The sequence below is a fragment of the Barbus barbus genome, assembly GCF_936440315.1.
Source record: "Barbus barbus genome assembly, chromosome: 22".
Taxonomy (NCBI): Eukaryota; Metazoa; Chordata; class Actinopteri; order Cypriniformes; family Cyprinidae; genus Barbus; species Barbus barbus.
This window is the reverse complement of record NC_136750.1, coordinates 27,190,959-27,213,620: the sequence shown is the minus strand read 5'-3', so window position 1 is coordinate 27,213,620 and position 22,662 is coordinate 27,190,959. Positions and strand designations below refer to the sequence as shown.

The 22,662-nt window shown below is 41.4% G+C and overlaps 1 protein-coding gene across 1 annotated transcript; it reads left to right on the top strand.

Annotated features, from left to right (window-relative positions):
- Positions 1 to 2,979: 2,979 nt before the first annotated feature.
- On the top strand, positions 2,980 to 21,425 carry LOC306888086 (zinc finger homeobox protein 3-like; the record flags this gene model as incomplete). Its single annotated transcript, XM_079446226.1, has 8 exons — positions 2,980 to 5,700; positions 6,372 to 6,597; positions 9,722 to 9,793; positions 9,975 to 10,096; positions 10,422 to 10,622; positions 12,191 to 12,287; positions 12,500 to 17,834; positions 17,938 to 21,425. 8 exons carry the CDS (start codon positions 2,980 to 2,982, stop codon positions 19,241 to 19,243), a joined length of 10,080 nt encoding a protein of 3,359 aa, XP_079302352.1. The 3' UTR covers positions 19,244 to 21,425.
- Between the last annotated feature and the right edge of the window lie 1,237 nt (positions 21,426 to 22,662).

Sequence of the window (22,662 nt, the reverse complement as noted above, 5' to 3'; positions counted from 1 at the left end):
AGATTCATTACAGGTAAAGTAAAACACTTCAAACGTTTTTTGTTTTAATTTTGATGATTAGAGCTTACAGCTCATGAAAATCAAAAATCTGTATCTCAAAATATTAGAATATTTACATTTACACCATCCATACAGTATAAATTCTGAGTGTCTCTTGTTCTTTGAAACCACAATAATGGGGAACACTGCTGACTTGGCAAAGGTCCAGAAGACGATCATTGACTCTCTCCACAAAGAGGGTAAGTCACAGAGGGTCATTACTGAAAGGTGTGACTGTTTACAGAGTGCTGTATCAAAGCATATTAAATGCAAAGTTGACTGGAAGGATGAAATTGGGTAGGAAAATGTGCACAAGCAACAGGGATGACCGCAAGCTTGAGAATACTGTCAAGCAAAGGCGATTTAAACACTTGGGAGAGCTTCACAAGGAGTGGACTGAAGCTGGAGTCAGTGCATCAAGAGTCACCACGCTCAGACATCTTCAGGAAAAGGGCTACCAAGCCACTTCTGAAAACAGAAACATCGTCAGAAGCATCTTACCTGGGCTAAGGAGAAAAAGAACTGGACTGTTGCTAAATTTTGCTTTTCATTTGGAAATCAAGGTCTGGAGTCTGGAGGAAGACTGCAGAAGCACAGAATCCAAGCTGCTTGAAGTCCAGTTTGAAGTTTCCACAGTCAATGATGATTTGGGGTGTCATGACGTCTGCTGGTGTTGGTCCATTGTGTTTTATCAAGTCCAAAGTCAATGCAGCCGTCTACCAGGAGATTTTACAGCACGTTATGCTTCCATCTGCTGACAAGCTTTATGGAGATGCTGATTTCCTTTTCCAGCAGGACTTTAGCACCTCCCCACAGTGCCAAAACCACTTCCAAGTGCTTTGCTGACCATGATATTACTGTGTTTGACTGGCCAGCCAACATGCCTGACCTGAACCCCATATGGAATATATGGGATATTTTTAAGAGACAGATGAGAAACAGTCAATCCAACAATACAGATAGTGCCTCAGCAAAGCCACAGGCTGATCGCTTCCATGCCATTCTTCACTGATGCTGGAGTTTGTGCTAAAGTAGCCCCGACCAAGCATTGAGTGCATAAATGAACATACTTTAAAAAAACTTGAACTTTTCTGTTTTGCTTAGGAAATATTCTAATATTTTGAGATACTGATTTTTAACTTTCATGCGCTGTATATATTTATTTATTTATTTGTAATTTGTTTTTTAGTATTTTATAAAAAATACAGTACATGAAGTGGGATTATTTATTTAACATTGTAATGTTGCAAAAATGATCCAAAATAAGATTTTATTTATTTATTTATTTATTTATTTTTTTGTGAGTGCCATCAATGTTAATTTTTTTTTTTATTCATGTAGTAACAGGGATTGCCCACAAGATGTGGATACATTTTATGCTAGATCACTCGCAAAATGATTCCTGGTCTCAGTTCAATGCAGACCGTTTTCCTGTATATTTTTGAGTGTGTGCACATTATGGTTAGTGCTGGTACTGTTAGTGTCAGGGTTCATTTTAGGGTTAGTGCTGTTTTGTTTAATTCTCAGCCAACATCTTGGTCTTAATCTACACACACGTTTCTAGAGAGTAATTGGTTTAAGATGTGTCTTGATTCCAGCCGTGTGCCCCCTATCAGGTGTCCCAGAGAGATGGGTAATTAACCTAGCAGCTAATGAGATACATCACTAATTACACCACACATGCACACACTGAGCAAATAAGACTGGATATTCATCGATCTGTACAGGAAGTTTAGTTTGTGTCAGCATGGCAGTCTGTTTATGAATATGTATGCACTCTGTGTTCGCTTAAATGAGTGGACTTCCATGTTCATTTTTGAAACATTGCTTTTGGCCTTTTAAGCCTGTTGTTTTAGGTCCTGTTTGAGCTTAAATCAGTGAACACATCCTTTAGCCTGTTGTGCTAGCATCCTGCTCTTGCTTCCAGTAAGATGCTTAGCATTCACACTATTGATTTTCCCATTAGCACTTTAGCCCCCTCCAGTAGAGAGGATCAGAGAGAGCTCAATATAACAGCTTGAATCGGAGTAAAAGAATCTGCACTCTTCAACCTAGAAACAGAGCAATTAGCCCCCCAACTGCAATTCACAAACCCTATACTCTCCTCAGACACCTTCTGCGCACATGCTTGTTGTTTTTACACTATTTAGGTGACTTAACTGTAGATAAATCCAGTAATAACTGTAAGACATTTCAATTATTTAGCTGTAGCCCATGGTGTAACCACAAGGCAGGCTTAAGTAGCAACATCATATGTTTGCGCATTTGTAAAATGTACCAGCAGCACAAACTTTCACAATTAAAATGCCTGTCCAAATGTGGTGAACCTGTTTCTACTTAGCATTAATGCAAATTGCAATTATTTTAGGTACCTAATATAAGGTGAACCCTGTTGTGAAAGGCTGCATTAATATATTTCAATTTAATTCACTTCGGCTGCTTTACTGATCAAGGCCTGTGGGGGCCGTGTCTCTGGAGAAACCTGGGACTAGAGTCAATAGGGAACTTATTCCGGAGGCGCTGTCACGGGGCAATCCCCCGTAGACACGGCCCCATGTTCTACTCCGTTGCCTAAAGGGAAATATAATGCAGATTGAGGGGGGATGGGGGGAGCCGAGACAGAGACAGAGACATTTAATTGAGCAGATCTTGGTGATTCCAGGAACTGTCTCTCATGTAATATTCAACTCTCGGTAATACAGCTTGGCAAAGAGCTATTGATCACAGTCTAGACCTCTTTCTGCTTCCCTTCACCGTTCCAGGGTTTCTTGTCTCTGAGTGGTGACACTAAAGTTTGTTATGCTGCTCAAATGTAAAATACTTCATATGTTGCTGTAATTATGTAAAGTGCAAAGTGATTTTGAAAATTAAAGTTGTGATTTGGATTCTAAATTTTACACCTTTTCTCTTTCGTTCTCTCTCTAGGCCAGGGTGGGATGAATGTGCTCAGTAGCTCAGAGGATGGAGTGTTGTGACTCTGTCTCCAACAATGGAGCCTGTGGCCCCCACACACAACAGCCTCCTGGGCTCTACAGACCACTGGCTCCCAGTCCACTCCTACTGGCCAGAGATCAAGCCATTCAACGGAGCACAGCAACTCTGTCCAAGCAGGTTGGACCAGTGGGGCGGTCTGAGGAAGAGAGACTTGCAGGGAGGCATGAAGAAAGAGTTAGGGAAAAACAGGTTAATGAATGTTCAACCAGAGAGATGTTAAAAGATGCAGCGGAGAGGGAGAAAGCAGATGAAGAGGAAGAATGTGATGATGTGGAGAGGCCTATCGGAGAGATCCTGTACCACCCTGATGGGTCTGCCTATGTGATGGAGAGTAAACTTACAAGTGGTGTGCCCTCCTCCTCGTTAGGTGCCCCTTCCTCCATCGTTAGAACCTGTTACATTTTCTCATCTCAAAGCTCCACTCCACAGATTTTTCGTGTCTTCCAATTGCATAACCCTGACAACAGTGATGGTATAGCTCTGGTGACCCGCCAATCCAAAGATAGTGCTCCTGACATGGCAGGATCATCAGAGACACAAGTGACATGGTCCGGTCTAACCAAACCCATCCTGATGTGCTTTCTGTGTCGGCTGTCCTTTGGCCGTACACGCTCGTTTAGGGCTCATGCTTGTCGGCAACACAATATCACCTTCAGCGATGAAGAACAACATCTGCTCTCTTTAAAACACACCTCTGCCATTTTACAGCCTGCCGGCCCAGGCAACCGGCCACACCTCTGTTTCCTAGAACCAAAAAGGAATTGTGAGTCTGTGGTACCATTGAACCTGGCATCTCTAACCTCTGGGAACAGCACAGAGGACATGGCAAAACGGAAAGAGAATGAAGACTCTCTGACCTCCAAGCCAGGTCTCCCTCTCCTGCCCTCTCCACCCAGAACCTCCCCTGCTACCTCAGTACCAAGCCCTGCCAAAGACCCTTCAACCCTGGGAAGAGAGGGCACACAAAGAGGCAAGGAGGACGAGATAAAAAAGAATGGAGGAAGTAGTGAGAGAGGAGAGAGGAGATTGTGTTTAGAGGTAGGCAGCACTGTAGATAACGGTGCTCACAGTTTTAGCAGCAGTAGCGGACAAGAGCACATTACTGAAGCTGCTCTGTCAAACCAAAGCATTTCAAAACCTCCAAACTCTGTAACAATAGCAACCAGCTTTATGAACAACACCAAAACCCTTACAGACTCTGAGTCAGAGTGTGGAACAAGCTTTAACTGCCACGACCCTGCACCTGCTTCCCTTGTTGTGGTAAACCCGTCCACTGTCACCATTACAGAACAACTTGCCAACCAAGAGAGTGCCACAGCAACTGAACCAAATGACCATTTAGAGAATGGTAGCGCCATAGCAACGGAACCAACCGCCAGGTTGTCTGAAGATGACAGACATTCTGTCACTCATTCTGACCTGCCCAATAATCATAGCCATTCCACGTCCCCTACACTCAGTCCAACCTTAACCCAGAATAGTCAGCCTATTCTTGAAGAAGGACACTCAGACACAGCCTCTAGAGGAAGGTTGGTGGTGGCTGGTGACGGAGGCTTCGTTGCAGCCGGAGACGATGTTCAAGGATCATCTTTCACTTTTGGACTTCAGGCCTCTCTGGTACACACCAGAAACTCCTGCAAGACATTGAAGTGTCCGAAATGCAACTGGCACTACAAGTACCAGCAAACTCTTGAGGCCCATATGAAGGAGAAGCACCCTGATTCGGAGTCCGAACAGTGCCCGTACTGCAGCAGTGGGCAAAGCCACCCACGCCTAGCAAGAGGCGAGACGTATTCTTGCGGATACAAGCCCTTCCGCTGCCAGGTCTGCCAATACTCCACCACCACTAAAGGCAACTTGAGCATCCACATGCAATCGGACAAACACCTCAACAACATGCAGAGCCTGCAGACGCAGTCACATGCGCACAGCCCAGCATCCCAGCCCAATCCTTTAACCCATTCGCATCCTACTCCCACTCACCCCACCCAAGCCAGCTCGCCCTCTCCATCTAAGCTCCGGGGACATGCGTCGTGGCGATGCGAAGTCTGCGACTACGAAACCAATGTGGCACGGAACCTCCGAATCCATATGACCAGTGAAAAGCACACGCACAATGTGCTTCTACTGCAGCAGAACCTGGCACACATGCAACGTCAACGTAAGCACAATGCCACCGAGCTTTACCGCCACTGCCAACCTCAGAGTCCCGATGCCATCACTCCTCTGTCCTGCAATGAAACCTTTTCACAGAAACTCTTTGAATGCATTTTATGTGGCCGCTTTTCTTGTGACACTCACGAGGAACTAAGTCAACACCTGACCATGCAGCGGTCATTACCCAATTCATACTGGAGGAGCACAACAGGAGACACCCATCATTGTCGCCTTTGCCATTACGCCACGCCTCTGCGAGCTAACTTCCAACTGCACTGCCAGACAGACAAACACGTACAGCGCTACCAGCTTGCCGCACACCTTCGAGAGGCCAGTAGTCAACATGGAAACACCGAGGAGGAGGAAGAAGAGTGGCGTCTTAGGTGTGTTGCTGCTGGAAGTCAGGTGCAGCTCAGGTGCAATGCTTGTGACTACGAGGCCAGCAGCTTGGAGAAACTGAAGCTACACACCATGAACTCCAGACACGAGACCAGCCTAAGACTATATAAGGTAAATCTCACAATTCAAAACCAGAAACTCTTGTCTACAAAACTCTGGGGCCTGATATTCCTGTCAGTAGAATTCACAATAGCCCAAGATGCCCTGAGTGGCGCCATTCTTCCCAAGGCCTTTAAGGCCTCTTTGGTAATTGAGATGGATTGTATGTTATTTTTTTCCCTCCTGCTAATGTGGTCCATTAACTCAGCACATCTCTAATCAGTTTAGAGTTCTGTAAAACAAGTGGACTGGTGTTTGTCACTGTGGATGTGCTTTCGTGTCTTAGCGTGTGCATGTGATGTTTCACTGGGTTCATTTGCTTTGAATCTGTCTGCTCAGTTTTCACCAGAGCTCAAACATAGGGAGAGATTTACCGTTTATTTGAGCAAAGCTTGTTAAGTAACATCTACATAGGTGTTTTTACAGGGCTGTATTGATCCTGCATTGATCTATATTGTGCTGTCCACATTAGAGGAAGCCACATATTGATCATTTATGACTACATGGTCAATATATGGTTTCCGCTAAAGTACTTGAGTATGTTATTTACTGGTGTTGAAATGTGAGCTGGATGAAGTAGAAGAGTGTTTTATTAATTGATTTAACTTCTTTTCTTATTTCCTTCCTTTCACTGTCACACATGCATCCATACATCTTTAATGTTTATCTTCACTTTCTCTCAGTATTTGCAGCAGCTGGATGGAGTGGAGTCTGAAGATGTCTGGTTGCACTGTGTGCTGTGTGATTTCTCCACTCAGAACAGCCTTTCTTTAGTGCAGCACTCCCATTCACTGAGCCACCAGAGAGGGGAGGGGCTGCTCAGACTACAGCAAATCCAAAAGGGTCTGCAGGATGAGGAGGAGCTTGGTGCCATCTTTACAATCCGAAAAAGCCCTGCTCAAGAAAATGGTATGAGACACACATGCACGGTCACTTTGTAAATCATTGAAAACTGAGTTAAGTTCAAGGCTTTTGCAAAGCACAAAAAATGTCTTTTCAAACCAGTTAGTTTAAAGTCACATTTCAAGGCAGGAAAATGAGCAGAATCCAACACACTCATACACTGAACACCAGCTTTTGATGCTAGATATACATTAGGGATGAAGTCAGGGAGAATTCCTTAAAACCCAAATCAAAAGACTAACTGTCCCTTGTGTGTTGCGCTCATGACGCTCAAGGCTCTAAAACACACAACAGAACAACAGAGGGGGAGGGGCTGACAGAGATGCCGAAAAACAGAAAGAATAGAGAAGAGAAGAGGGCAGATATTTACACTGGGGTAATTGAGAAAACCGGGTGGTGGAGGCAATTAGCATATTCTAACACCAGAATAAGCTCAGCTAATGCGTTGAACAATAGCCTGACCCTGGCACCCAGCCTGTTTGCATGTGTATATGTACATATGCATTTGTGTGTGAGAGAGAGAGAAAAAGAAAGCGAGTGAGTGGTGTGCTTTTTGTACAGAATGGTGGGAATTGATTTTGTTAATTGACTTGCCAATAATCACATTTGTAACATCTTCACTGGCAAGAAAGAAGCTAAACTAGAGGGCTAGCCAGTCAATGCAGCCAATAAAGGCGCAACCCACTAACGAGCCATGAGTTAATTAACATTCTCCAATTAACATTTTAAAGGAAAGGCACAGGAAAAGCCTAATATATATTCCTAAAGACTGACAGGTGGGTATTATTTTTGTGTTATTCACATTTTGTGTTAATGTTGTATTTTAATCTTTTGTTCTGTGTTCTCAATTCTAACTTTTATATTTGTTTAGTAATTGTTCAAATCTTTACTCTGCAAAAAAAAAAAAAAAAAATAGAAATGCTTAAGATGGAAAAAAAAGAAAGGTTAAAAGACAGTATAATAGTGTTATATTCACGATGAACAGAAATGGTGACATGTAGGGTACAAGAAAAGGTTAGCAGCCAGTGTGTCGTGCACAATCAATGCTGAAGTCAGTGAGTGAGAGTTGAGTAGCTGTTTTAGTGTGAATTTGAACCTGTAGGAACATCGGATCAGTGCTGCTTCCGACCTGCTGGAGCACCGCAGCTGAATGGCTGGTTATTGATCTCTGTAGGAACACCAGGGCATTGCCTAATTTATAATCAATACTGGATCAATGCTGCTGAGCATTTGTATATTGATCCACGGGACGAGTAGGAAGTGCTGATGAAGTGTGTGTTGAGTGTGCGCCTGGAGTGTGTTAGCATGTGTGGGTGCATCTGATCACTTCATTACTGGCCAAAATGACCTCACCACACTGAGCCATGGCCATCTGTTTTGTCCAAGACGTACATGCAGAAAGAAGCGCGCACAGATGCATCATGGCTATTCAGAGTTAATGAACGTCCCACCTTTGAGTTTAAAGTGGATTTTGAATGCAGCTTCAAAATTAAAATATTTATGCCTTTGATAATTAAGTTTTGTGATTGGATGTAAAAAATGTTTGTCTAAAACAAAATTCGGTTACATTTGGATTATTTTTGCATCACAAATTTATTTGTACTATTTTGCATGAAATGTATAAATTGCCATTTTGTTACATACAACATATTATGAATTTTCACTATTTAATGATTTTCTTCAGTGCTATGTATATTTAGTTACTGTTGTTCATTAATGCCTATATTTATTTTAATATTTTATATTTATTTTCCATCCTTAAGCTTTTTTGTTGTGATTTTCCCTGTGCTATGCTTAACAATAGACTAATATTTTTGGTCAGGTTCAATGCGGTGTGTGTGACTTTGAGAGAATGACTGAGCGAGAGGGCTCAATGGGGCGGTCGTAACTAGAGCGGATTTGACAGTTTCAGGTTATGTGTTCTGTGTTTATGGGTGTGTTGGTTTGATAGGAAATCAATAGCGTGTCTGTCAGGATAATTGGTGTTCAGATGGCCTTTCTCGCTCTCTCTCTCACCCTCTGTCATAATCACCTTCTCAAAGAACCACCAGAAGATACCTCGGCCTGCCTTTGATTGGTCTGTTATGACAACCCTCATGCATTTTTTTTTGTTTCCACTTGCCCCCCTCCCCAAGTACCACAATCGCCCCCTTTCCCAAAACCCACCCAAATCAACTCTGTTCTTCTTTTCCCTTCCCCCACGTAGCAGAACAATTACTCTGCTAAGAAAGCAAGAGAGAAGAGGATGAGGAGAGGGAGGGAGGGCGTTGAATGGGGTATCTGGTTTAGTGTGTCCCGAGGCTGTGTGTTTTGTACCTACGGAGCTCAGCCGAAGCTTTTAGACGCTGCAAAAGAACAACAGAGCATCATTGCGCTTTTTGAATTTCCAGCTCTGGATTCTTTTTGATTGTAGAGTTTCGGAGCTCATCTGCAGGATTAAAAAAATAACAAGCCAAAACTGAATGCTGTTGTCAAAATACTGCCAGTAAATGTCATCCCACATGTTTTGGATATGTAGTCAGTTCAATTTTCAGAAAAAAGCCTAATTTTGCAAGAAAGCTACAACTAGTCTCAAACTGAGCACAATGCAGAGACCTATTGTATAAAGATAATTTTTAAAGCCTGTCATGCCGGCATTGTTCGCCAATTTGTGCTTTGAAACGGACTCTTTGTGTGTGACCCTCCTGACCTCTGCTGCATTATCTTCCTCCTGTGACTTTTCAAATCCCCACAGGTCAAATAAAGCTCTGCTGACACTGCCGACTTTAACGCTTCCTCCTGATTTTCTTTTCTCGTATCTCTCTTTGTATGTTTTACTGTAGAGGATCAATATTTTTAACTTTTGTGTTAATCTAAAGGAGATTGTGTGCATTATTACTGTATTGTGTCGGTCTTTCTTTGTGTTAATATGTTTGAGCAGGTTGGTTGGGTCTCTCCGAGCTAGTGGAGACTGACCCCTATAGGTTTGAATGTGATTCTGCAGTCAAACTTGTTTTACAATAGCACATGCATGCAAAAGATTTCATGCAATGACTAGCTAGCTGTCTAGTAAATCAAATGGAGAATTTGTCAAATGTGATGCGCTCTCTGAATTTCTCTCTCTCTCTCTTTTTTTGGGGGGATTTTTAAGGAGATAAGAATGGTATGGACTCTCCCACTGAGGTTACAGCTAACCAGGAAGACAGAACAGAGAAAAAATCAGGTCCTTAACAAAATCAAATTAATATTATCATAAAAATATTATTATTTGCATTTTGCATTGTTTTTCCCTGCTGTCCATGATCCCATTTGGGAACCACTGTTTTACAATAAGCTTTGAGCTTAGTGTTGTAAATAATGTGCGCCCCTTTTAAATGATCTCTGTTTGCTGCTGCTACTCACAGAGGGATTTATTCAAATGGAAGCGGAGCAAAGTGAGTCGTCTTCCAGTCCTAAGCGTCCGTCATCTGGATCTGACGAGTCAGTTGAGCCCTCTCCCTGCAAACGACCACGAATACAGGAAGAGGTCTGCTGCAACACACTCTGCACTTTTTTTTTTTTTTTTTGTAAAATGTACTATGATACTGCCATGTTATTTATCTTTACAAGTTCTTTAAAACCACGGATAAACAACACTGGTCCATCATTACTTTTCTGTACAACTAGCCGAATAATAAAAATGAGTAGCTGTGCATAACCATTTAATACCACTGCATATCTGATACAATCACTATACATTGTGCACAGAAAAAAAACAAATCCTAATATTATTTAAAGGAACTGGAAACTGCAAAGACAGTATGTAGTTATTGTATCTCTGTAAATATTTCTGTTTGTTTTCTCTCATTCAGATGCGGCAGTGCCCATTCTGTCGGTTCCGTCATACTGATATTGAGCGTCTAAGGAGTCATGTGATGAACCAGCATGCAGTTCAGCCTGCTGTCCGCTGCCCACTGTGCCAAGACACATTGCACAGTATTGCCCTCTTGCGTACCCACCTCACACATCTGCACAGTGTCACTGCAGACTGCACTCAGAAGCTCATCAACACGGTGAGGACAAAAAAAGAAACACAGTCTGCATGTACTATGCAGATTTAGAATTTTTTGCTTATGTATAGTTTGTAATTTTGCAAAAATTTAAAGCAACCTGGGATTTTGGAACAAAACGTGTGCATTCCAGCCACAATCCTCACTGCAAAAAATGTTCCCTAGTAAAAACATCTAAACTCCCTTGAAACAAAATAACTTAAGAATTGATTTAAAACAATAGATTTTGAATCACATTTTTTATTACTAAAATTTACAGATACAAAAAAATATATATTTGTACATTTGTTCAGTTTTAAGGATTTGTATGTTTACAAGCGGTCAAATAATTAGCTACTTAGCTATTTTTGATTTATTGAGAATTTTTATTACATATTGCATAGTGCTTGTGAAATTGTTAAATTATACAATTTTGCGTAGGCCCCATCTTATTTGCTATAATTGTTATTTTGGCTGTCAGCCATGCTGCTTTCTAGATATTAAAAAAACTCAGTCTAACGCTATTTCTATATATGGTGTAAAATTGTTTATGCAAGAAAATGTTCAGCACTGCGTGTATGTGTGTATGCGGAGGGGTGTTCAGACCCTCAGTGACTCCAGCACGAGCGAGCGGAGACAAGTAACAACATTGAGTGGGGGAAGGGAGAGGTAGCTGCCTCAAATCCAATGAATATTAAAATTAGCTTTTTTTATCTGCAGAATATAAATTGATACTAATGCACCCAGAGCTTGTTTGAACCCCAAGCAGACATGCCTCACTGTTTCTGAAAGGTTGGACATTTTTTGCCAATTCAGTCAGCTTGCGCTGAGTGCTTTTTCTTGCGTAAAAGGCTTTTCTGTCTTTCTTTCCATTCATGAGTTCTCCCCTCTCCTATCTTTCTTGGTCTTCCTTGCCCTCTGTTCTGCCATCTCTTTTGATTTCTCTCTCTGGTACTTTGCGTTCCTCTCCCCCCTTCCCCAGCCGAACCGAAATACAGTAATGAAAATAATTGTGCTTCATTAGTTCTGAGCTAGTGCTAGGTGATTTTCGTTATGAACCGTGCCTGGTAATTATGTTCTAAATTAAATGTGACCTTGAGGAGGACTTGTGTGCTTTCCTCATGTCCCTTTAATACAGCACTTTCCTGAAATGGTGTGCTTTGTGATGGAAATAGCAGCCATTTTGTTTGGTTGCTCTCCCTCCCGCTCCCCCCTTAAAGTTGCATTGATTTACACATTTTAAAGTTTAGTGGGTACAGAAGGAGAGGGAGATAAATAAAGTGGCTTTTTTACATCCAAAGTTAGCTAATTGTGTTGTCACAGACCAAAGAGGGCTTCCATTCATACTTAACCTTTGAACTCCTTTAAGTGTTGGTTCATGACTGCGATTCCATTTTGCCATCTGAAGTTAAGGGTCTATTCTCTCGCACCATGCATCGTTAATGCACACATGTAGCACGAACACAGCATAATGACCAATAATTTTCAGAGATAACAATTAAATGACTTAATAATGAGATTTTGGGGATTAATTAATCCACAAAATGGATTTATCAAACCTATTATGATTTCTTTTTTTCCCTTGTGATCAGGTGATTGCTTCAGACGTGCTGCCAGAAAATATGTTTTTACCAGTGCACAACTCGGATACACAGCCGATAAATTCTAATGAAACAAAGAGACTGGATGGTTAGTATAAATCTCATTATGTGTTTAATCTTTGGTTCTTTATTTGTCATCATTTTAAATACGGTCAACAGTTAATATCTGACTCAGTAATTCGTCCAAAGTTAATTTATCAATATTTGTGTTTGGTTTAATTACCAAATTAAATTAAAGATTTTCTTAAAATGAATTTTGCCTCATGAAAAATTCACAACTATACTTTTTTTTTTCTTTAGAAATTTCAACCGATGCTGAACCTGAGAGAGGTACAACACCTCACTTGGAGACAGCAAAAATTTATAAACAACCGTCAGAAGATGCAGAATCCACAAAGGAGAACAATGCTGCTTTTCCTTGTTGGCAGAAAGGCTGTAACAAAGTCTTTACATCCTCAAGTGCACTCCAGACACACTTCAACCAGCTCCATAGCCAGAAATCTCAAACAGCAATATCTGATCGCCACATTTACAAGTACCGATGCAATCAATGCAGCCTAGCATTCAAAACCCCTGAAAAGTTGCATCTGCATTCTCAGTACCATGCTATCAGAGCTGCGACCATGTGCTGCCTCTGTCAACGCAGTTTTCGTACTATGCAGGCCCTTCGGAAACACCTTGAGACAAGCCACCTGGAACTAAGTGAAACCCAGATACAGCAGCTTTACGGTGGTTTAATGATGAATGGTGAGACCCTGACATCCGGAGACCAAACTTTTGGTGAAGAGGAGGGATTACCAGAAGAGACTGGGATGAAAGATGATGAAGAATGTGATTTGGAGGAAAAACTAAGTCCTACAGACAATGATTCAAGTTTGGTTAAAGATAATGTTGAATGTGACCCTAAGCAGCCTGTTTTTCCTATTAGAAAAGGTTCAAATATCACAATGGAGAAATTTCTGGATCCATCGAGACCTTTCAAATGCACGGTTTGCAAGGAATCTTTCACCCAGAAGAATATTCTCTTGGTTCACTACAACTCAGTGTCACACTTACACAAACTTAAACGATCTCTGCAGGACACGTCAACTGGCTTGCAAGAGCCTGTCAACAATGCAGACCACAAACCATTCAAATGTAGTATTTGCAATGTAGCATATAGTCAGAGTTCAACCTTAGAGATTCATATGCGCTCTGTCTTGCACCAGACCAAAGCTCGTGCATCCAAGCTGGATTCATCCACTTCTAGTACTGAATCTGTTGGCCCTCCCCCAGGCAAGGCATTGTCCAACACTTCTGCAACCATGAAGCATGCTACTTCCTTGAACAATGCTGGTCTAAGCCACCAACAAAACACTGAACTCAGTGACACACCTACAAACCCAGACACCAGTCATCCTTCGACATCTGACATGAGAAATAAGTTGGTAAACATGATTGATTCAGCTAAGAAGCAACAACAGATGTCATTACAACAACAACAACAGCAGCAGCAGTTAGCCCAGGCTCAAGCCCATCTCCAGCAAGAGCTCCAAAAGAAGGCTGCTCTTCTTCAGTCCCATTTATTCAATCCTGCACTTTTACACCCTTTTCCTATGGCAACAGAGGCTCTTCTTCCAGTGCAGCAGCAACAGCAATTGCTTCTTCCTTTTCTTATTCCAGGCGGAGAGTTCCGCATGAATCCAGAGGTAAACCTTAAAGGCTCTGGGCTAAGCATAAGCATATTAAAACCTACTGTAAATGAGGATAATGTTGAGTCTTCCAAAAAAGATCTCCCAAAAAATTATTCTAAACCGAAACTAAATGAAGATCTTGCAATTTATCCTGAAATGGATGAACAGAAACTGACTAATGATCCACCATGTCAGAAGGACACAGATGGACAGAACAGTAATGAAGAATCAAAGGAAATTGATAATGTAGGCACCAGTGAAAAAACACATGATCATAAATCTCAAGAAAACGAAGACCTAAACAAAGAGATGTCAACAAGTGGGGAGAGTTTTGATGAGTTTCTTCCACCCAGAATAGCCCATGATGCGCCTGGGAGTGCTTCAAAGGTATTGCTTGAAAACATTGGTTTTGAGTTAGTCATGCAATACAATGAAAATAAGGAGAGATATCAGAAAAATCGTACTGAACCAATACCAAATGACGGGGATGTGTCTGACACTAAAGAGGTAGGTCATTCGGATGATAAGGAGAAGCTAGAGTGCGAGTCTTGTGGGAAGCTTTTTTCAAATGCACTGATACTAAAGAGCCATAAAGAGCAGATTCATCATTCCATATTCCCTATCAAGTCATTGGAGAAATTTGCCAAAGACTACAGGGAGCAATACGACAAACTCTTCCCATTGAGACCTGCAACTCCAGAGGCTTCTCCGGTCTCATCGCCTTCTCCTTCCCCTCCTGTGATAACTAATTCTTCAGTGCAGCAGCCACAGCAACAACAACAAAAACAACAACCAGTGCAACCAATTATTCCTGCCTCTACACTCAGTGCTACTCCTGCTACTGTCTCCATCCCTCAAGTTAAATCTCCATTAACTCAAATTCCCTTACCCATGGAACTGCCAATCTTCCCCCCACTCCTAATGCCTCCCATGCATTTGCAAGCTTTAACTCCTCAGGCCCCTGTCCATCTGCCCCCAGTGGAGGCTGGATTGACTCCTGATTTGACGCAGCTTTATCAACAGCAGTTGACTCCAGCCATGTTACAGCAACAAAGTAAACGACCTCGAACCAGAATCACAGATGACCAGCTTGGAATCCTGCGTCAGTATTTTGATATCAACAATTCTCCAAATGAGGACCAAATCCATGAGATGGCCAACAAATCTGGTTTGCCACATAAGGTTATAAAGCACTGGTTTCGGAACACTCTATTCAAAGAACGCCAACGCAACAAGGATTCTCCCTATAACTTTAGTAACCCTCCCATCACAACACTGGAAGATGTAAAGGTGGATTCTAGACCACCCTCTCCTGAACCAACAAGACAAGAGATTTATGGGAGTAAAAGGTCTTCAAGAACCAGGTTTACTGACTACCAGCTAAGAGTATTACAGGATTTTTTTGATGTCAATGCATACCCCAAAGATGATGAGTTTGAGCAACTGTCTAACCTTCTTAATCTTTCTACCCGTGTAATTGTGGTATGGTTTCAAAATGCCAGACAAAAAGCTCGGAAAAATTATGAGAACCAAGGAGAGGGAGGGAGGGATAGTGAATGTCTAGACCTATCTAATGACCGCTACTTTCGAACTTCCAACAACAATTACCAGTGTAAGAAATGCAATCTAGTCTTTCAACGCATTTTTGATCTTATTAATCACCAGAAAAAGCAGTGTTACAAAGATGAGGAGGAGGAGGAAATGCAGAATGATCTGAATGAAACTGCAATGGATTTTAAGACTGAGTGTCATAGTCCAATATCTGGACCCTCTTGCTTTACACAAGCAGCTTCTTGCTCAAGCCCCTGCAGTTCCTCTGTGTCTAGTACTAATGTGAAGTCCACTGATTCTGAGCATATGCACACAACAAGTCTCACTGGAGACCTTAAACAAACAAATGAAGCATCCTCTGACCCCAAACAGGCTGTTAGTATCAACTCTGAGTTTGAGGAATTAAAGAACAGAATGCAGCAGCCAAAGCCTCTCTGTGAGGAGAACCAAAATGTAAGCACAGAGATTCCCTCTCACCCACCTCCTAAACAAGAGATTTCCTGCACATCCGAAACAAACTCAGCTCCATCACAGAGCTCCCAAACTATTTTGAGTCCTTTAGGGATTCCTTCAACTGAACAACAACAGCAACAGAAACCAGCCCAGGATATGAGCCCTTACCACTGCATCCAGTGTAAATTGAGCTTCCCCTCATTTGAACACTGGCAAGAGCACCAGCAAATGCACTTTCTTACCCAAAGTTACTTTACCACCCCACCGTTCCTAGATCGTCATGTAGACATGCCTCTTATGCTGTTTGATCCTGCTAATCCTCTACTTGCAAGGCATCTGCTTTCAGGAACAATTTCCCAGATAGTGGCAAATCCCCCTGCAGTGACCACCATTCCTGATTCAACCATAAACTCTTTGAAGAGGAAACTTGAAGAGAAAGCAGGATCCAGTTCTATGGAAAATGATTCGGAAAACAATGGGGAGGAACCCCAGCGAGACAAACGTATGAGAACCACTATAACACCAGAGCAGCTGGAGGTTTTATACCAGAAATATCTTTTGGACTCCAATCCAACACGCAAGATGCTTGATCATATCTCCAGCGAGGTCGGTCTCAAGAAAAGAGTGGTTCAAGTCTGGTTCCAGAACACCCGAGCTCGTGAGAGGAAAGGCCAGTTTCGGGCACTGGGTCCATCTCAAATCCATCGTCGCTGCCCATTCTGTCGAGCTCTCTTTAAAGCACAGACTGCTCTTGCTGCCCACATACGTTCACGTCACTGGCATGAAGCAAAGAATGCAGGCTATAGTATAGCAATACCTAATATGACTCAAGATCAGGAAGGTTCTCAAATCAAATCTGATCTCTTTGATTTTGCCAATTTTTCTCAGTTTTTGAACTCCACTGATGATGTTGACTCTCCAGCATGCAAAAGCATTGACCTGTCTTCACATCAGCAGCGTCTGAGCCCAAACCCTATTAAAGTTGAGGGTACGGAAGATTTTGAGATGCCTTCCGTGTCAGTTTATCAGAATCTTGAACAAAGCAAGCTGAATAACTTTGACCCTAACACAAACACGGCCCATGACCATACAACTGATGAAGGAAATGACTCTCTAGAGGCTAAACATGGCAGTATTGACCACATGTCTCCCAGCACCGAAAGAGAGGCTTCTTCTGAAAGTGATGAAAAGATGTCTTCTGGATTGATTAGCCCTGCAATGAGCTTTAATGCTAAAGATTTTGATAATGATTTAGTCATAGATTACAGTGAAAATTCCAGCCTGGCTGATCCAGCTTCACCATGCCCTGGTAGCTCCAACAGTCAGAGCTTTGATAATGACAGACACAGTCAAAAACGCTACCGCACTCAAATGACCAATCTACAGGTGAAAGTGCTCAAAGCATGCTTTAGTGACTATAAAACCCCAACAAGCCTTGAATGTGAAGCCTTGGGCAGTGACATTGGACTTGCCAGGAGGGTTGTTCAGGTGTGGTTTCAGAATGCTCGTGCCAAGGAGAAAAAGGCCAAGCTTAGCCTTGCAAAGCAATTTGGCACAGAGGGTACTTCTATTGATAGACCTAAGACAGAGTGCACTCTTTGCTCTGTTAAATACAGCGGCTGCTTGTCTATTCGTGACCATGTCTTCTCCCAACAACATCTTGCTAAAGTTAAGGAGGCCCTAGGTGGTCAGATGGAGAGAGACAAGGAATATTTGAGTTCAGTATCCACTCGTCAGCTGATAGTGCAGCAAGAAGTGGATAATCTAAAAAAGACAAGTAATGCTCTGGGAATTGTCCAACCACAAGCTATACTGAGCTCAGTGGGCTTTAACCAAACTTCTCTTCACTGTCTGAGCCAGTCTTCAATGTACTCAGGTCTGCAGACGCAGACCACTGCAAGCCTATCAGGTGGTAGCATCACAACAACTCAGGATTTTTCTTCCATAAAAACAGGTATGTGGCTAACCTACACTTTGTTTTTAAATTAATTTACTTACAAAAATTCTGATCTCTTGTAATCCATACTACTTTTATGCATTCATTTTTATATAAGGTACCAGTGACCCTCCTGTAAATGAGCTGAACGGCAAGCCAATCATGACGCCCTCTTCTGCCATATCAGCTATGGATGACAAAGATGTAGTTAGCACAACCAACTCTGTCTTGACCCCAAAGACCACAGAAAAAGAACTCCAGTTTCCCAAAGAATATGACACTGAGAGTAACAGGATTCCCACAAACAAGCTTGACAGTACTCCATTGGGAAATGGTACTCGTGCAAATTCTTCTTGCAAAAGTAAAGAGAAGTCAGACACTTCCAGACCAACAGTATCTACTCCAAGTAATGGAAGAGAGTATGCCATGGACCCAAGTCAGCTACAAGCTCTTCATGCAGCAATAAAAACTGACCAAGCTGCTCTACTCCCTAGTCACCTCATGCCCTGTCTGATGCCCGGTTTTCCTCCACTTTTTTCTCCCCATATTCCCACACCAATGCCTGGAGGCCTCCTGCAGCCCATGTTTGGCATGGATAGCATGTTCCCATATGGTCCAGTCTTGCCACAGGCTCTAATGGGGCTGTCCCCCGGCTCCATTCTCCAGCAATATCAACAAAATCTGCAGGGTGCACTGATGCAACAAAGACTGCAGCTGCAACAGAAACAGTTAGTGCAGCTACCAGAGAAACCAAAACCTAGCCTAATCTCTGCTCGCCGCAATGCAGAGGACACAGTTTCATCCAAACATGACAAGAAGCAAGGCACACACACTGGCACAGATTCCCCTTCCATAAACTCTGTCAATGCTAAGCAGCCAGAAGTGGACAATAACTTTCTTCTAAGCCACTGTATTGTCTCCAAAACAGAGTGTAGAACAGAAGGTAAGGATGGTCACCTTTATGACTGTCTCGCCTGTGAGGTGTTTCTTACTGGGAATGCAGAGCTCATCAAACATCTGGAGTACCCTCAGCATAGACAAAGAGTGGCAGAGAAACTGAATGCCAAAGAGCATGCTTCTCCTCGATTACCTCACATCAGTCCCTCATCTACCTCTCAGTCAAACCCATCCAGTGAACAGAGATCTTCTACAACTTCCCAGTCGTCTTTAGGGACTCCTTCAGAAACCTTCATCCCCAACCCAACCAACTCTGACCAGCCCGATAGATGTCTCCAAAGCTCGCCCCTGACTTCAGCTTTACCTGAGGCTTCCCAAAGCTCACCGGCTTCTCCCTCACATCATGTTCTTTCGCCTTCAATTGTTACCTCAAGCCTGACAAGCCCTGCAAAGACTTGTCACGTAAAACCAATAGACTCTGTGGATGGGCGTTGCGACAGCAACGAGTCAGAGGAGGGACAAGACTTGACATAATATATTGGAGCAACAGATTTGATGCTCTCCATACCCATTGTTTTTATGGCTTGGACAGCCTCAGAAGACACTCCATGGGGAAAAAAACGGAGGAACATTGAACAAAACGTCTCCACTGTAGATTACATTTGGGGAAAGCTATGACCCAGAGATAGTTTGGCAGACTGTTTTAAAAGGACTGAATCCTGTAGGATCCAACTTGCATTTACAGTGCTTGTAACCAAAAACAAGTGTCAGTAGAATGTTTTTCCATTTCAATATGCTGGTTTTTAACTAAAACTTGAGTATATGTAAACTGTTTGGAAACTAAAGGGTGCACAGCTAAAGACTGGTGAAGAACCTAAGATGGTTTCATGATTACCTAACTAACCAAAAGTCTGTTTATAACACGTATGTTTTAACAGACACTCATAAAACACCCACACTATTTTTTGCCCTGTCAAGTGTTAAGATATTATGTTATTGGCTTAATGAAGTGATGTAATGTATTTTGATGTTGTCTTCTCTCAGGTCAACAGCTCTCAATTTTGTTCTGTTACAAGACATACCAATAGAAAATATATGAAGCCCAAAAGAAATGTGTAATGAATGAAAACGTCCAATTCTGATTTGTTTTCAAAGTCCTGAAATTGCAACTAATCTAGTAGATGTTTTTTTTTTCTTGGACATGTGCTTGTCCAGACACAAAGCGTATTGCAGACCGTTGTAAATTGTCAGAAAATGATTTAGCTTTTTTTATTCTTTTCGAAAAATGACAAAAAAACATTCTGTGTTAATGATAGATACATGTATGAATATTTTGGTGTTGCGTAGATTGTTGAATTCAAATGACTTAATTGTATGGTAGGTTTAAAACAAATTACTTGTATATTTAACTTTTGTATTGTCCCAGTCAAAGACACTTAAGGCTGTTTAGCCATGCTCATGTTAAAACATAGCATTTACCCTCTAATGCTGTTGAAAATTGTCACTGTACAACCAACTTCCTCTCCTGCACTGAGCCAAGTTGAAAGACCCTATCTGTGTATGAATTAGATCGATGCACATCTAAAAGATATTTTCTATTTTTGTTGTCTTCTAAACAGAACATTTCGATTGTGCACTTATTTTTATTTTTTTTCTTATTTTGCCTTCTATACTGTAATTTCACTTTTAAGATGGTAGTTTTTTCTTTTCTTCTTCACTACATGGTTATTTTATTTCTTAAAATTTCTGCACTTGCCGAGACTAATAATTACAATGATGATATTATGAAACAATAATAACTTACAGTATTGCTTTAATGGAAAATCCAAAGATAAAGTAGTCTTACCATTGGTGCATACAGAGGATGGAAAAAAACTTTATACTTTAGAAAATATTACTGTTTCTAAGGAATGGAAATCTTTTTAGATGATGGAGCCAGCTACGAGAAAACTGTTTTAGCTAACTTATTAGAACATTTCTGACCTCATATATGAAATAACCAGAGAACCAAAAATAAAAACAAAACAAAAAACAGAAAGTTTACTCTGAAGATATGGGACAGCACTGTTGTGCAGCCATTGTAGTTTGTATTATAGAGGTGGAGATTACACAGTTTGCTTCTCTGTGTCTGGCCTTTCTTTTTGTCTGGTTATCTCTTTTGATTTTGTTTCTTATTGTTTGTTCTACTAAATGTACTGGGTCTAATTGTTGAGGAAATAGAGTGTGCTGCTAATGTAGGTTTGTACTAAGATGCATGCTTGGTTTTGCTTTTCGCTGAAGCTTTAATGACGACCGTCAGTAGCCACAAACCCTGTCCCCGTTCCACTACAGTTGTGTCCACACATGACTGTGAAGACTGTGACTCTCCATGAACTACATTATGTTCTCCTCTTAGCCAACCAATGTTGAAAACCAATGATGTTATATTTATACAAAGTTTGCATTCCAAATATCACATTTGTCATTTCATTTGATTGTCTTTTTTTTTTTTCTCCATTGTATTCTACTTCTAAGGGGACTGTAACGTATGCTCTCACTCCTGAGTCTGGACCTGCTGTGAGAGACTGTTTACTCTGCGTGTTCCTGGAAATGTTATTACTGTAGCGATCGCCAAATAATGTATGTTTATGATGCACTTGTGTTTATTCATGTGACTCACTGGGCTAATGTCTCCTGTCCTCTGATATACAAGCATTCAAAGTGAATAAAATCTGTTTCCTTTAATAATTTGACATGTCTTTATGGTCCTCGGAGCACCCAGGGAATCTCCGTCTTTTTAAAAGACTTTTTGACTCCCGTGTCTGACAGATTGAAGGTTGCAAGTAACACATTTTCACCGAAAATGCACACCAAATTTGTAGTGATCGAAGTTCTGTGATTTGATCATGTGCGTTTCTGCTATGTCCTTAATCTGATTGCATGCACCCTACTCTGCTGAGGCAGTGTAAAGGAGACGGGCAATCAGCCAAAGCACTAGAAATCAATGGAGGTTAAACGAGACAAAATCAATGCAGCTAAAGTTCAAACTGAGATTCAAGTTCATGTGTATTAGCAAGAGACGGCGTTGATAACAGTGTTGACTTGTGCTCAATATATGTAATGCACAGGGTTATTCAGAAAAGAAAAAAATATTGTGTCCTTTTACTTTGTGTACGTATGTGAGAGAGTTATGCCTGAGTATGATCTATTCAACTTTTCCTATAAAAGAGAAGTTAATAGAAGTTTAAGGATCTAATGTTCTCTGTATGTAATCAGCATTTTTTGAGCAGTGTTTTTATGTTAATGTTTCAGTTCTCAAATTAAAGTAGTAGGCCTATTAAAGAGCTAATGTAGGGCCAACGGTCATTATAACAATAAACACCAACAGGGTGATCAGGACAGTGGTTTGTTTTGCCATAATGACCAGATGACTGTTATCCCACTTACCTAATGCATACAAATAAATTCACATAAAATATTGTTTTAAATTGTTCTACTAGCTTGCTTACAAAGATGTCCTGACTGAATTGTGATTACAGTGTTTCCATTATTAGAAATCGCCACTGACCAATCAGGAACAAGTATTAGGCTACATTCATGATAGCCTAGGTAAGTAAAACAACAATTCTACATTTTCTTATAGTCCATATAATATTGTGTATGCATACCTTATGTTTTATATTTTAGTACATTGTTAATAATCAACTAGCATTATTAAAGTAAAATGTTTAAAATGTCTGACAAAACTAGAACGTTCCAAATACAATCAACGAACCTTTCTACCGATTATCGGTTGATTATAAGTAACTAGTTCTAGTTTGTCGCATTATGTCGTTCGCTTGTGTGATTGCGTATTGTGCTGGGAGATGAGGACTAAATTGCATCACGTCTTTGAATGATTTCTGCACATCTCATTAAGAGAGATACAGGAGGGTGATGGGCAGCACTAAGCCGTATATCTAAAGAACCATGAG